The sequence below is a fragment of the Schistocerca americana genome, chromosome 3 (assembly GCF_021461395.2).
Source record: "Schistocerca americana isolate TAMUIC-IGC-003095 chromosome 3, iqSchAmer2.1, whole genome shotgun sequence".
NCBI lineage: Eukaryota > Metazoa > Arthropoda > Insecta > Orthoptera > Acrididae > Schistocerca > Schistocerca americana.
In genome coordinates this window covers 175,516,603-175,532,740 of record NC_060121.1, presented here as the reverse complement: position 1 = coordinate 175,532,740, position 16,138 = coordinate 175,516,603, and the positions used below count along the sequence as shown (strand labels likewise).

At 38.2% G+C, this 16,138-nt stretch overlaps 1 protein-coding gene across 1 annotated transcript in view; it reads left to right on the top strand.

Annotated features, from left to right (window-relative positions):
* LOC124606335 (arylsulfatase B-like) overlaps positions 1-16,138 on the top strand; it is a 335,977-nt gene that overhangs the window by 267,574 nt on the left and 52,265 nt on the right. Inside the window, exons 6-7 of the mRNA XM_047138318.1 lie at positions 3,175-3,424; positions 14,188-14,345. Coding sequence (XP_046994274.1) covers positions 3,175-3,424; positions 14,188-14,345 — 408 coding nt within the window. The remainder of the gene's footprint in view (positions 1-3,174; positions 3,425-14,187; positions 14,346-16,138) is intronic.

The window sequence follows — 16,138 nt, the reverse complement described above, 5'->3', positions numbered from 1 at the left end:
CTTCCCACCGGCAGAACATCCATCACCCACCACACAGCTATGTATTATGAACAGCGGGTGGTATCTGCCCCTGAAACTTTGAAGGATTGTAGTTCCCAAACTAAAGGTGATAGGAATGTAATTTAATGTATACACAGCTGCTGTTACTGATTCCAGTGCATGATAAAAACAACTATTGTTCCATTTAAAAAAATTGTATCTTTTTGCTGTAATTGGATTTAATAACACAATAAACTATGTTCATAACCCCGCAGACAGTGTAACGTTTCTTATGGTGACTTACCGCAATAAATATTTCCGTCACCTATTACTTCGTAACATAGAGGCAAACACATTTAGTGAAACACCCTGTATATAAGACACAATCGCAAAATCGGTTTGCACCGGATTTTCCGGGCTCCATTGGTGATAAATAGGTGTAAAGACATGTTTTGGGTAGCCCTTGGACCATTTGTACACCCAACATGTACATAATGTGACTGTACTACGGTACAGGGTCACTCTATGAATATTACACACTTCCTCCTGCTTCGACAGATGGAGCAAGCATTTGGTTCTGTTTGTACTTTATGTGCTTGATGGGACTTATGGAGGCGGTTCCTCGTAAAACCATATAAAAAAGGTTTTTTTACTATGTTTTCGCCGTCAACAGCAGACCAAAACCCATCCGATGATGAGCTATGCACAGTAAATGCCTGAAATTTGTACGACGTATTCCTAAGATACGGATCTCGAACAACCTTGAAAATTTTGTTGCTATCTTTAGCCGTTTTCAAGATATAGAGGTTCAAAGTTACTCTATGTCTACAATTAATATCCACTACGAGGCGAAATCTGAATAACAATAACCGCAGAAAATTGCTCAGATTTTAACAGTATATTCTGTTTTCAAAAATCTTCATCCGTTATCGAGAAACACCGTAAAAATTTCTTTTTTGGATAAAAAACTCCAGCCGCGGATTCCGAAATGGCTATGCGCAGCAAATGGCTGTAATTTTTCCGATGTATTCATAATATTGATTTCTTTCACATACAATCCGGACTGAGGTTATTTCCGTTTCACGTAAGTAAAATATCTAAATTTTACTGACCACTACACTTCTTTTCATATGAATTGCACGTCCTGCTGCAGCAGCGAAAAGAAGGGAAGCAGTGAATAAATGGTCGAATCAGTGCACAAAAAGTACGAATATGTTCCTGTTTATTTAAAACACTCGAAGTGAAAAGTGGGGTACTATCTGCCTCATTCTACCTTGCTCAGCACTTTAAAAGCTTTCCCAAAAACTTCAGCATGTGGACATACTCGCCGATTTTTATACTGAGAGAGAAGAAGATGGTGGCAGCGGGAAAGAGATGGAAAAGTGATAAATACTAGAAGGTAGTAGACAGTGTTTGTGTTATGGAAAGAGCGAAAGAGACAATTGCAGTGTGAGAGGAAGAGAGGGACGCAGTGGCAGTGGAAAGTAATAGACAGTGACAGAACAAGAACAGTGTTAGGAACAGAATAAAACAGACAGTGTTGTGTGTGGGGGGAGGGGGGGGGAGGGGGGAAGTATAAGGAGAAAGAGAAAGTGGGTGAGAGTCAGTGATAATGAGAGAATGACTAGATGACAATGACAGCAAGGAAGAGAAAGATAGTGAGACAGAAGGAGTAGGAAGGAAGGAATGAAATGTTAGCATTAAGAGCCAGCACGAGTGAGACGATGGCAAAGAGAGGAGCCTGTAGTAGTAGGACAGAACAAAGAGGACTGTAGCCGGCCGAAGTGGCCGTGCGGTTAAAGGCGCTGCAGTCTGGAACCGCAAGACTGCTACGGTCGCAGGTTCGAATCCTGCCTCGGGCATGGATATTTGTGATGTCCTTAGGTTAGTTAGGTTTACCTAGTTCTAAGTTCTAGGGGACTAATGACCTCAGCAGTTGAGTCCCATAGTGCTCAGAGCCATTTGAACCATTTTTTGAAAGAGGACTGTAGCAGTGACAGAGACAATAACAGAGAGACACAAAGAGATAATGACAATGGCTTGGACTGAATGAGTGAGTAAGGAAGGATAACTGGGAGTGGATGGGTATGTGCGACTTGCACCGATAGACTGCTGGGTGGGAGTGAGCTGCATGTTAAAAAGAGCACAAATATGTTTGCGTAGTAAAATTTTTGCGGAAATTTTTAAAGTTCCTGAGGGAAGTAGAATGAGGCGCTGGTAAACTAGTTTTCAGTCAGAGTCTTTTAAATAAACACGAACGTATTCGCATTTTTTGTGCTTCGATAGGAGCATTTTTTCACTGGTCTTATGAGCGCACCTTCAGAAGCTACAATCGAAAACATAAAAACTAAATTACAACAATGGTATTTAACAATTGTTTAGTCCTGCTTGACAAAGCATATTTTAAAAGAAATATGAACCCAAATATGGGAAAAACCTGTGAATCATCATATGGTACGCATAATGAATAAGGAGCGATCAAAAAGTTTCCCTGTGAAGGCCGTACAGTCGAGAATCGTTATGCCAATCAGGAAAACGTGACCGTTGAGGCAATCATTTCACCGATGCACCAGGTTGAAGACACCCGTTTGGTAAAACACTGTGTCCTATTGCATGAAGTTCGTAACTGTCTGTGTAATAGGAAGGGTTCTCGAGTGTCTTTCATTTCTCTGTAATTGATGAGGCTGGTCTCCCAGATCGACCAGCGTCTTGTGTCGAAATGCGACCAGCCCAGAACTTGGAGCACCATTCCTCAGTGGTGGTTTTCGACAGACATGCTGGCTATACACATTCTTTGTTCTCCGATGCATAACTACCGGTGTTCGTCCTTCGAATAACAGCACGTTAGTACTGTTTCGAAGCATTGGTAATAATGTCACCATAATTCACATCTCTGCATTTGCCGCATGCACATCACAAGGACCCCAATGCCACAATCATCCCTTTCCTACATTTCGGTGCCTATATACCCGCATCAGAGACGCCCTATGTCACATATACACTGCAACAATCCCCTCAAACGTTCTTGAAAATGGGCATGAGACCTAAAACATGTTGAGCTTGATGGAATGTGAAAGGGAAATTAAACTGTCAAGGTGGATTCATTATTTCTTATATTTCTTGTAGTAGTTTGAACCTATCTTTTCCACCTTGTTATGATTTACTCATCTCTATTGAGTGTACTGCCTTCCTCAGGAGTACTGGGGACTAGACATGAGACGTGGCATGGAGCCAGCATGGGACTTGCACGGCCAGTACTCGACGGATGTGTTCACCTCGGAGGCGGTGCGGCTCATACAGAGCCACAACACATCACGGCCCCTCTTTCTGTATGTGGCCCATGCTGCTGTCCACTCAGGCAATGCTTACAACCTACTCCCTGCACCTGACAAAACCATCATGAAGTTCGACAACATAGCTGACTACAACAGAAGGCGATTTGCAGGTAAACCCTTAAATTTGTTACTGTTCCTCAGGTCAATGATAACAATGATCACCAATATGAAGTCTATTCTTACTGAACTCGTATAAGAGTGGAAGACTGAGAGAGATATGCTCAATATGTACAGGATTTGAGGAAAATAAGAAGGCTGATTCCACTACTGTTGATCCTGCACTGAGGGAAATGGAAAGTGCTATCCAACAAAACACCAATCCCATATTTATCAAATTTTGCCGTGATGTTTATTGTATAATGGATACTAAATCATTAATCTTTCATACCATTTTGAACTGATGTCCATCATCATCATCAGTATGAAGTGTGATGTATACAGGCACAAATACACTCGTTTGCATTGTGGCAGAGAAACACACAATCTCCAAATATCATCTTGAGGAATCCCTTGCCATTCCTGAAACACACCCTCTGTCATTCCATGAAGAATCTTGCTGGAGACTAATATAGAAGTATATGTCATCCTGTCACATTCCAGACATGCCCTAAGGGTAACAATTCAGGAGACCATTTAAATTAGTCAAGGATCCTGCATTCCTCAAGGCATTTGTAGTGTGAATTGTGGTGTGGGCCCTGCACTGTCCTAATTGAATGTGCCATTTGGTTACTTGGTTATGAAAGGTATGCAACAAGCTTCACCATTCTTGTCACATACTAGGAGCATTCAACCTCCTTTTAACAATTACCAAAGCTATTCTGTTGTCATATCAAATAATAACTCTCACTGTGATACCAGAAGTTGGAGAGGTATGTGTTCGAGAATCACTGCATCCCATAATCCTTCACCAGATCATCTAAGGACTCACTGATATCATTCTGACCATCAGAATGAGAGGTGAGATTCACCACTGACCACCATAGCATCACATTCAATGTACCAGATGACTCTGGGTGAGTACCATGCAAGCCTCTGTTGTGTGTGATACAGTGTCAGCAGTAAATGACATGTGGTAACTCGAGATCTCAATCCAGCTTCTGGTAATATGTTTCGCTCAGTATCAGCAGACACTGTGCCTGCAACTCCTGTCCAGATTTCATCTGTTGTCATCAGTCAACTCGTCAGAGCCAGCTGAACAAACATATGAGCTTCTGCTAGGACCTATTCTTGCCCCACTCTTTTGCTCGAAGTCAAAAAAATGGTTCAAAATGGCTCTGAGCACTATGGGATTTGACTTCTGAGGTCATCAGTCCCCTAGAACTTAGAACTACTTAAACCTAACTAACGTAAGGATATCACACACATCCATGCCCGAGGCAAGATTCGAACCTGCGACCATAGCAGTCGCGTGGTTCCATACTGTAGCGCCTAGAACCACTCAGCCACCTCAGCCAACATGCTCCATCTCATAACTACACCTTCTACTGCCATTGCGCTACAGCCAATTGTGTATGCAGCCTTCTGGTATGCTGTTCTCAAAACTCTCATACCAATGATCTGACCTTCCTCAAAATCCAAAATATGGTGATGAGCTACACATGTATATGTGTCATTTTACCTAAAAAGTTCCATTTATAATGTACCATTCAAATTTGGCATGCAGCTAAAATTTGATATTTGTTGGTGATCTGATTGTATGAACTCAAAATACATCACCAAGAGTTAAGACAATTCGATGGTAAATCAGATTTGAAACTGATTTATTTTATGAAATTTACTTATTTTTGGGGACTGAATTAACTGTTGCCTAGGTACATTCTTCAATGATTAGTAATGCAACTCCAGATTCTGTTAAACTTTTTGTTTATTGCTTTAAAAGAATACGAGACTTTCAAGTCATTCTTCAATTACTCATTTCTTATTGAACTGTATATTTCATTTTATCATATTGCACAAAAGTAAGAGTGAAGTGTCTACCAAAGGCTCCCCATAAAAACTGCTCACAAAAAGCTTCCCATGTGCAGTCTGGTTGTAATGTTTGAACAATTAAAGTTTTACATAGCACTATTGTGTCATTTACAGAACTGAAGTTGCAATTAGAAGTTTCGTATAGTGTAACTTTTTACAAGATCATAGAAATCTTTGACATAATTACAGTGTGGGTTAGATGACTTTTTTAACATGAAGATCTATGAATTAACATAGTCAGACAACCACTTAACAATATTTCTTAATTGTGTTTTATTTGTTATGACTTTTTACTAGCATTTGCTAAATGTCCCTGTCTACTTTCAAATATTGTAATTCAACATTTTTAAGATAAGCAAATAATAATAATGCCTGATTCCAGTAACTAATGATGAAATGGTTTTTGTAGACTGTTGTATCAAAGTGAACATGTATCAAAATTAATAAATTAATTAATAAAAAAACAAAATGATGCTTATATGACCCTAAAGAAGATATAAGGTTCACATGCAAGTGGAAACAAAGATGAAATGTATTCACAGTCGAAAATATGATTAGACTTCAGCTGCACAATTTATCAGTGACATATGAAAATTTGTGCTACACTGGTACTTGAACCCAGATTTTGCTCTTTATGCCAGCAGTCACCTTAGCCTATTCAGCTATCTGAACATGCCTTCTTGAACAACCCAAACCTCCATATGTTACCATGTGCCACATCCTGTACTTGCACAGTTGCTCCGATTCCCGCACAGGCAGAGACTTACACTGATGAGCGACAACATTCTGACCACTCTCTACAGCAAGATTTAATGCTGCCTGATGATTCTGTGGGGACATGACAGTCTAAGGATTGCATTTAAGCAGACCGTAGGTGAATGGGGAATCATTCTAGTGACAATATAGGCTGCAAATTGGGAAATCAGCTGACATAAGTGACTTTGACAAAGGACAGGTTATGGCCTGGCACCTGAAAAGAAACATTTTGAAACAGCAAATTTCATTAGCTGTTCATATGTTACTGATGCAAGCATCTGTGGAAAGCAGTTGAAGGATAATGAAGCCACACGTAAGTGGAAATGTCTTGGAAGTCCATGCCTCAGCACAGAACATGGAGCTTGAAGGTTTTCCCTCTCCAAAAAGCTAGGTAGGTGACGATCTGCAGCAAATTTGCCGACAGAGTACAGTTCTGATGCAGGCACAAGTGTTTCAGAGCACAGTGTTCAGCGCACATAGTTGAACTAGGGGCTCTGCAGCAGCGACTGCATGTGTTCCCATGTTGACCTAACAACATTCCCAGTTATAATTGCAGTGGGCAATGGGATCATTGAGTCTGAACAGTGGAGCAATGAAATCCATCTGGTCAAATGGCTTATGTTTCTTGTTACACTAGCTCGATGGTCATTTCTGGATAGGCCATCATCCAGGCTAATGACTGCTGGAAATCTGCAGTGCACCAGAGATAGAGGCCGGTGGTGGCATTATTACTCTATGAGGGACATTCAAATGGGCTTCCATGGAGTCTGGGCAGTAACTGAAGGAACTATGACAGCTGTGGAGCATGTAAACATTATTGCCAACACTTATATCACTTCATGCTTAATGTCTTCTCCCAAGAGGATGGCGTCTTCCAGCAGGATAACTGTCAACATAACAAGGCAGTAATCATATTGCAGTGGTTTCAGGAACATGTCAGTGAACTCACATTGCTGTCTTGTCAACCAAATTCCCTTGAACCACACCCAACGCAAGACAAAAAACTGGGCACTATCGAATGCCAGCTCTGCAGCAACACACCACCGGCCTGTAATTTATAGAAATTTTGTGACCTGTTTGTAGGCACCTAATAACACGTACTTCCATAAAACTACCAATTCAAACACAGGTATTGCAAAATAGAAATGAGTAAATTAGCAGTTATTTGTGCTATATGTGTACAACATGGAACTAAAGGATCATGTTGGTAATTAGTCCTGATAACAGTAATCGCATAATGTTGTTTCTTTGTGTGCCATGTTACACAATTCAGCAGCCATCACACACACATATTTCTTCATCAATAGAGATGACCTTTTTTGTATTGAAAATAAGCTCACATAAGGATGAAATTTTATCCACATATCCCACAAGCATGGCTCCTGGAATATCAGTTTGCTAACCTTTGGTCAGGGTATTCATAGTGTAACACTTTCAATCACTATCAGTGTATGTATTGAAGATGTAGTGATGGTTCGGAAGTTTAACAAAAATTCACTGTGAAAGGATATCGGTGATAAGATTGGCTTATGAAATCACTATCCTCCATGAAATTGTGAAAGGATTAAAGGACCCACTGAGTGAAATCAAGTCTTCTGAGTACAGGATATGGTTTGAGATTAAACTAAAGTAAGACCAATGTACTGAGGAGTAGCAGAAATGATATTAGTCTCAACATAAAAAACTGGGGACTGCATAATGCACAAAGTGGAGGAATTATGCTACTGTGGAAGTAAAATAATGCATGACAGGTGAAACAAGGACGAGATGAGAAGCAGATTAGCACAGGCAAAGAGAAGAGAAGTGCTATAGAAAGATGTCATTTATTAAGTGATCTGATAAGACAAGAAACAAAGAAGTTATTTGCAGAATTGATGAGGAAAGGAATATGTGTAAAAACTAATTAGAAAAAGAAAGAGCATGAGAGAAAATTGTGATGGGTGGGCTGCACCAAATCAGTCAAACTACTGATGGCACCTTTCCCCCTCCCTGCACTCAAAATATCTAAATCCATTGCCATCATCTAGTACATGGGTGAGGCCTGTTTGGATCCATCAGCTCACCTATTCCTTGGACTTTCGTAATGTCTTTGCCTTTAGGTCTATGGTCAGTAGCTTATGTTGGTAGCTCCTTACAGTCCATTCAAAGGATAAGGTTAAATCATTTTTGCTTGTATTTTTCTGATTTTCAGAAGGCTATTTGTCTTTTGGTTTATTCATTGTGCATGTGATCTAGCCTGTTTCAGCTTTCCATTCCCCTTTGAAACTTCATTTCTATGGTTCAAATATCATCAAATCAGAGAGAGGAAATGCTGGGATTGGTATTCAGAGAAGCTTCATCCTGTAGGAAGTAAACAATTTCTCTAGTACTTACAGCTGAGAGAAAACAAGGATATGGTAAAGCAACTATGATGCTATCTGGCATGGACGGTGCAACTTTAATGGCTGCAGTGCTGTGATATGGAAGGCAATAGAAAACCACCGCATTCTCTTTTCCTACTACATATAGCTCTCTGCTAAAATTTCTTGATCACTTTTTCACAGATAAGCTAGTCCCCATTTGGTTTACAGGATGATGTCTATAGGGAAGAGCTATTAGACAAAATGATAATGCTAATAATTAGGGTGACCATGTACAATGTTGTATCACTAAGCCAGTGTGGAAAACTCTAAAGGTAGCAATGGAAACAGTGTAAACAGGCATTCTGGAACCAGTGAGATGTGACAGATGTGATGGAATTCATAAACTGAGGATGATGGCTTTATTCATAAGTAGTCAAATAATGGAAGAACAGGAGCAATAATAATAGTGAATAGGGAAGCAGGTAATACAGTAAAGTGTTATACGCAACAAACAGAAAGAACAGATTCTGCAATCATACAAAAACAGATAACAACCACAGATGTGGATGAATGTGAGATTGAAAAAGTATATAATAATGTCAATGAATATCACATTGAGATGAGAATTAAATCATAAGGGGTTAGCAATATGTAGTTATTTGTGCAGATAAGGAACAGAAAACTGTGGGAGATTTCAATCTTGCTGAGTAAACTGAGAGGGAAGAAAGATTAATAGAATTTTATGCTAGGAATGAGCCTTCAAATAGACTATATTTTGGTAAAACAAAGATTCAGGAATCAAGAAAAGAACTGCAACAGTTATCCAAGTGCACATTACAAACATAATCATACCTCATTTCTGTATTGGATTATGATTTTCAATACACACTGTGGCCAATTCTCATCATTCCTTGTATCCAATACATCTATAAAGAGCAGCTGTTGATCCTTTTCTACCTCAATAGTAAATTTAATGTCAGCTTTGAGGCTGTTCAGATGTCTTAAAAGTCATCAAGCTGTTCCTCACCATGGCTCCACACAGTGATGTCATCAACGTACTTGTACCACACCTTATACGAGGTGCCAAGACCATCATCTGTATTTTAAAATGCTCCCTAAATAAATTGGCAACCACTGGACTAAGTGCACCACGCACTACAACATGTAGTTATTTGTGCAGATAAGGAACAGAAAACAGTGGGAGATTTCAATCTTGCTGTTCATATGAACAGCTGGAAGGCATCTGATGGTGAGAATTCCTTCATGGGTCATTTTGAATGGCATGTGCTGGATTTGGCACCTTGTAATCTTAAGACATGGAGCAGGTATATCAACAACACAATGACAATGAAGAGCAATAGCTTAATAACTTCATAAGACACCTGGAAGTTCTCCATCCCCAATTAAATTTGTTATGGAGATAGAAAAGGATTAACAGCTATCCTTTCCTGATGTGGTGTCTGATATACCCTTCCACCTACAGCTAAATGTACATTGGCAAAAGTGCCATTAATTTAAGATAATTATTTTAGAATGTGACGTTATAGCAGGAGGAGAACATCAAATTTATTGAATACTAAGCAGCTGATTGCTTGGGCTGGCAAGAGGTTTAGATCATAATTCGAACTATGGAAAGATACACCATCTTTCCTGTCACGTAAACTTATACTTTTGATTAGCAAACACATCACCAAAAGTGTACAGTCACTCATTGAAAACTAGTACATATATGGTTGAAAATCTGCTATGTGACTGATACACATCATCTACTTCCATTACTTCTTCTAGTACAATCTTGGCACTGGTCATGATGCAAACAAGTAACAATTGAATATAAATAATTCAGCAATGAATATTTAGCAAATTCTAAATGTGACAACATATTCTATATAAACAAATAAAATATCTGAAATAATACTTTCTGTTAAACATAACTTTCCTGTACATAAATTCACTGACATAAGAGATATAAAAATCATCAATAAATAAATTAACCAATTTTGTTACTTCCACTTACAGATGTCACAGTATTGAAATACTTAAATATGACTTGATAATCATGTTAAAAATTATGAATGTTTGAAATGTTTATATTTTGGCTAACTGATTATGCAACTTTCCAGAAATTTGTGTCTGGTGTATTTACTTATTATATACAAAAATATCACTGCAAAGAATTTCTTAACTGAACGGAAATATGTATACAGGAATCTTTGATTTGTATGATTTCATAATTGTGCATATGAAATGAGATGATGAACTTTGCAGCTATTTAGTTACTATAAATGTTCCTAAATAAAAATATGTGTGGCAAAAAAAAAAAAAAAAAAAAAAAAAAAAAATTCAAAAGTAACACAACGTGGCAAAATTTACAGTGTGTCATATACATCACTTGAAATGTGTTATCACCTACTCCTATAACAATCTGGTATCAGGTATTTCATTACACACTTCTCTCACCAATTACATCCCAGGTGTTTATGAGAAATGGTGAGAACCTAGTTCACAAAATGTATAAAACTGGCAACATGCACAAATACCAGCACAAACTTTCAAATCACCACGCATTTCACAAAATAGGTATATCAATGAAAATTTTGAAAATACAGGATGCATCAAAGAGAAATATCCAATTCATCTATATTTCTGAAACTAATAACCATATACAATGAATTTTATTTTTTGATGAACGTAAAACTCAAAAGTTTTTTTTTCATATCTTTTCATAGGTGTTCGATTACCAATGTGACATTCAGATTGTTCCCACACTGCAGCAAGCATTTCTTGAGTTACAGCTTCCATAACTGCTGATATGCAGTGTCTGAGTTCATTCATTGTTGTTGGGAACAGAGGCACATAAAAAGTCTTTTATAGCTCCCACAAGAAATAATCACATACAGTCAGTCCCTGTGATCTTGGAGTCCAGTAATATAAGGCTGAATCATTTGGTCCAACGTGACCAATCCATCATTCAGTAATCCTTTGATTTAAAAATTCCTGCACTTCCAGATGCCAGTGTGATGGTGCCCCAACCCTTTGGTAAATGAAGTGGTTTGAATTAGTCTCTAACTGTAGGAAAATAAAGTTCTCAAGTATATTCAGATATGTGCTTTGTCGAAAGTGTTCTCAGCAAGTAAAAATGGACCATGCACCTTTTCCTATGAAACACACGAACCATATTAAATTTTGGAGAGTCCCTCTCATGTTGTACAACTTCATGTGGCTGTGCCATACCCCATATTCTCACATTATGACAGTTTACCTATTCATTTAAATGGAATGTTACCTTGTCACTAAACACTAAGTGTTGAAGAAAATTGTCACCCTCCATTCAGCCAAGAATGAAATTACAGAGCTCCACAGGTTGTTGTTTGTCACTTTCAGGAAGAGCTTGCAGTAGCTGAATTTCATATGGTTTCATGAATAAAAGTCGATGCAAAACATGCCAGATGGATATCGGGAGAATGTTGAGCTGTCAAGCAACTTTGAGCTGTCAAACTGCATGGTGAACAGGTTCTGCAGACTCCTTGTGAAAGTATGGTGGATGCAACCAATGTCTGTGTCAGACACTCAAGTATGGCCCAGTTATTTGCCTTTACACAAACAATCTGTCTCTCATTATTGTTCATGCCATCATCTAATGCTCTGTGCTGTAGGAGGACCCACACCATACATAGAAAGAAAGACAAACTGTACAGTTATTACTGAGCTGCATTACACAAAATGTAGATCACAAAATGTTTTCTGTTGCCTTGACACCATTTTTACTAGAACTGAAGTGGATGCTCAATGCTACTACCTAGTAGGAACCATGTAAAACTCAAGAGTTTGCACTTTTCGACAGTACACTGTCATGCACGTACCCCAAATATCATAGTAGTTAAGATTTTTTGAAATGGGATGATTCTTTTTGATACACCCTGTATACCATAATTGGATACATAAAAAAAATCTACTCACCAAGTGGCAGCATGAGAAAACACATACAAAGGTTAAAGAAGAATAGTGCAACCTTTTGGAGACAGTAACTCATTGTTCTGGAAGAAGGGTTGAAGGGAAGGAAGAGAGATGAAGAAAAAGGACAGGTGGGATTTAGGAAATCCAGATAGTTTGGAAAAGCTGCCCAGAACTCTGGGTCAGGGCAATCAGTCTTTCCTTCTAGTACCATCTGGTAAGCCTCCCTTGACTCAAGGCTCTGGGTGTTTCTTTCAATCTCTCCCAATTTCCTAAACCTCACCAGTCTCTTTCCTTCATCTGTCTTCATCCCCCCTCAACCCTTCTGCCAGAAGGGGGAGCCACTGGCTCTGAAAGCTTGCACTTTTCTCTAACTTTATATTTGTGTTCTCCTGCTGGTGTTTGATGCATAGACCTTTTATCTACAGAAAACACTCATGATTAATATGCTTGTAATGCACACAAGATGAAAATGTGACCTTCAGCAACATGGTTGCAAAATGCAATGCTTGGAATGTGTTCTCAGGAACTGTGGATATTCTATCAGTTAAATAAGAATTATCATGACGCGAAACACTTGGCCAAGTGACACACCAGAAGAGTATGCTGCAAACTGTGTATACGTGGAAAAGTTGATGTTGTAGTGACCTGATAAGTCAACAATACTAGGATCATCAAACTTCAGGTTGGGACAGCTGGATAAATCAGGCATAACCCATCATACACTGTATGAAACCAACCACATAATAATATTTGCTGACATGTAGGTTTTCACTGTGAAGAAGAGCTGGGAAGCCAGTCAAATTCATTAACATGACAATAATTGTCACAAGAAAGAAGAAATCGTAAAGATCAATGGATCCTGGAATCCTTTGCTGCAATGAGTTACCATTTCAGTAACAATGGAGGAGCTACAGCAGCAATGACCAGGGAAATGCCTCCGATGGATTTTAATGTCAAGAATACATATAACCTGTAGCCATGGGCTCAACTCCATTCTGCCACATGAATCTTTGAGAACCCATTCACTCACACTGCTGAAATGTCAGAAAAATGCCAGAAAAATAATTAAATAAAAGTTAGCGAAAGCACTGAGATGAAAACTGCAAGGTAGTACTGAAATGACAATTCAGTATTTCTCTTTATTACATCTAACTGTTTTTCAGATGGAATATGGAAGGAGCCTTTATAAAGAATATTTTTGTAAGGTGTAGCTGTCCTCTGTCCACAGATTGGTTTCAACACATGCTCTAAGGAGCCTACAAGCTTAACACGAACTCCAAACCACTAAATGACTTAGAATGTTTTAAAATATATAAATCATAGCCAGAGGTTAAAGAAGCACTAAGTAACGGAAAACAAAAAATGGATAGACCACTTGACTTTTAGACATATAGTCTAACATTTGGCCCATAAGACAGTAAGTACTAAACCAGAGAGGTTGAATTCTTGTTGCAAAGACCAGTTAGAGGAGCACTCTGATTACATAACCTAGGTAATTTTCTGTTCCAGCCTAGTACATATAATACATGTGTGTGTGTTTTGTGTAATTCACATGATTACATAAAACAGAAAAATATGTACCTTACATTTAATGAATATATCAGAAGTTTCACACGCATATGTCAGAGCTCTCTGTAAAACTTCAGTCCTGACTAGTGAAATCTTAACCCTCCCTGCAAAACATTAAACAAAAGGGATCATATTCTCTAATTTGTTCTGTAAATTCCAAATGTTGGCTGCAATAAATAAATAAATTAAATAAAATAAAATAATTAAACATTAAAAAGTATGCTGCATCTGTGTAAACAAATATAGTACTTCTAATAATCCCTTATTTAAACATGTTATAGGAATCCTCTCAAAACTGGACGATTCTGTGGGAGAGATAGTAGATGCTCTCTCCAAAGCAGAAATGCTTAACAATTCAATCATCATATTCTCAACAGACAATGGTGGTCCAGCAGCTGGATTCAATGGCAATGCAGCATCAAACTGGCCATTAAGAGGTGTAAGTGGTGTTTAGCTTTATTTTCAATCAAAATGGACAGAATAATAAGCCAGCTAACCTACATGTTAGTAGACTTGTGTTTATGTGTTTGTTTCATAAATCACAATTCCAACTGAATTAGTGTTCAAGGAGGAGGCAGTGTTCCAGAAAATATATATATATATATATATATATATATATATATATATATATATATATATATATATATATATAGTGTCTGAATATGTGTGGATGGATATGTGTGTGTGTGTGTGCGAGTGTATTACCGTCCTTTTTTCTCCCTAAGGGAAGTCTTTCCGCTCCCAGGATGGGAATGACTCCTTACCCTCTCCCTTAAAACCCACTTCCTTTCGTCTTTCCCTCTCCTTCCCTCTTTCCTGATGAGGCAACAGTTTGTTGCGAAAGCTTGAATTTTGTGTGTATGTTTGTGGTTGTTTGTGTGTCTGTCAACCTGCCAGCACTTTCATTTGGTAAGTCAAATCATCTTTGTTTTTAGATATTTATTTCCTACATGGAACACACATATGCATACATACTCTGCAAACAACTGGAAGTGCATGGCAGAGGGTACTAGCCGTTGTACCACACATTTTGCAAACTGAGTGTAAGATGAGTGACCACTTTAGTGCTTCTGTAATCAGTATAATTTTGTCTTTGTACCCTCAATTGGAGCGATATGTGGGGGGCTGAAACATATTTCTAGATTTTTCACTGAACTGCAATCCTTGAAACTATCTAAGTAGGCGTTTGCTGAATAATTTGTGCCTGCCTCTAGCATCTGCCATTTCACAATTATCCACATTTCTATGCCAGCCTTCCATGAGTCAAGCAAACCTGTGACCATTTGAGCTGCTATTGTTTCTGTATGTTCAGTTTTCCCTGTTAATCCTACCTAGTATGGCTCCCATGCAATAGAGCATTATTCCAAGATAGGATGCACAACTGGTCTCCTTCATTGACTGACTAGATTTTCCAAGCATTGTGCCAATGAACTACATGGTACCATAATGAAATCTAAATTCATTTGTTTATTTCAATTATTTCTATGAACTGTGTATAAGGGTTGAACTGTGTATAAGGGTTCTTGAAGAAAAAGAGACAAATACAGTGTTTGTGTACTTTCATTTCATATTGTCCGCCACTGCAGATATTATCCAGTGGTTTCTAACATTCCTCCTATTCTCTCTCTTTTTAAATGACTATACTAAATGACACACTTTTTGTAAAGTACCTTGGGATCTAGCTGGTTAGCCAGGCTACAACTGAATCAATAAACAGATGAGCTAATGTAGAAACTCAGTTCAGCATGTTTTTCACTTAAGATTATCTCTCATTTTGTTGATTTTAAAAGCAGGCAAATGACTTATTTTACAGACTTCCATACACTACTTGCTTAAAGAAGCATCATCTGTGGTGACACAACTAATCTAAAGAAAGTATTCATTCACAAATGAAAGCAGTAACAATACTTTTTAAAGTTGGCAAGTGAACATCTGCAAGAGACCTCTTCAAACAATTTTGTTCTCTTAGACTCATTTCCAAATACTTTTTATGCTTAACGCTATTTTTCCCTAATATTAAAAAGTAGTTTCAGTGAACTATGATTTGCATAACTGCAACACAAAATGGAATAATAGTTTGCATGTACCTATAATCTCCTCCTTCTTGTCTAGGATTCAGACAGGGATTCAGCCATAAGGCAAGATATGGGAAATCCCTATAAATTCTAAAGAAAACTAAAACCATTTCCCACTCTTTTTTACAAATAACATGATTACCTAGATTCAAGGATT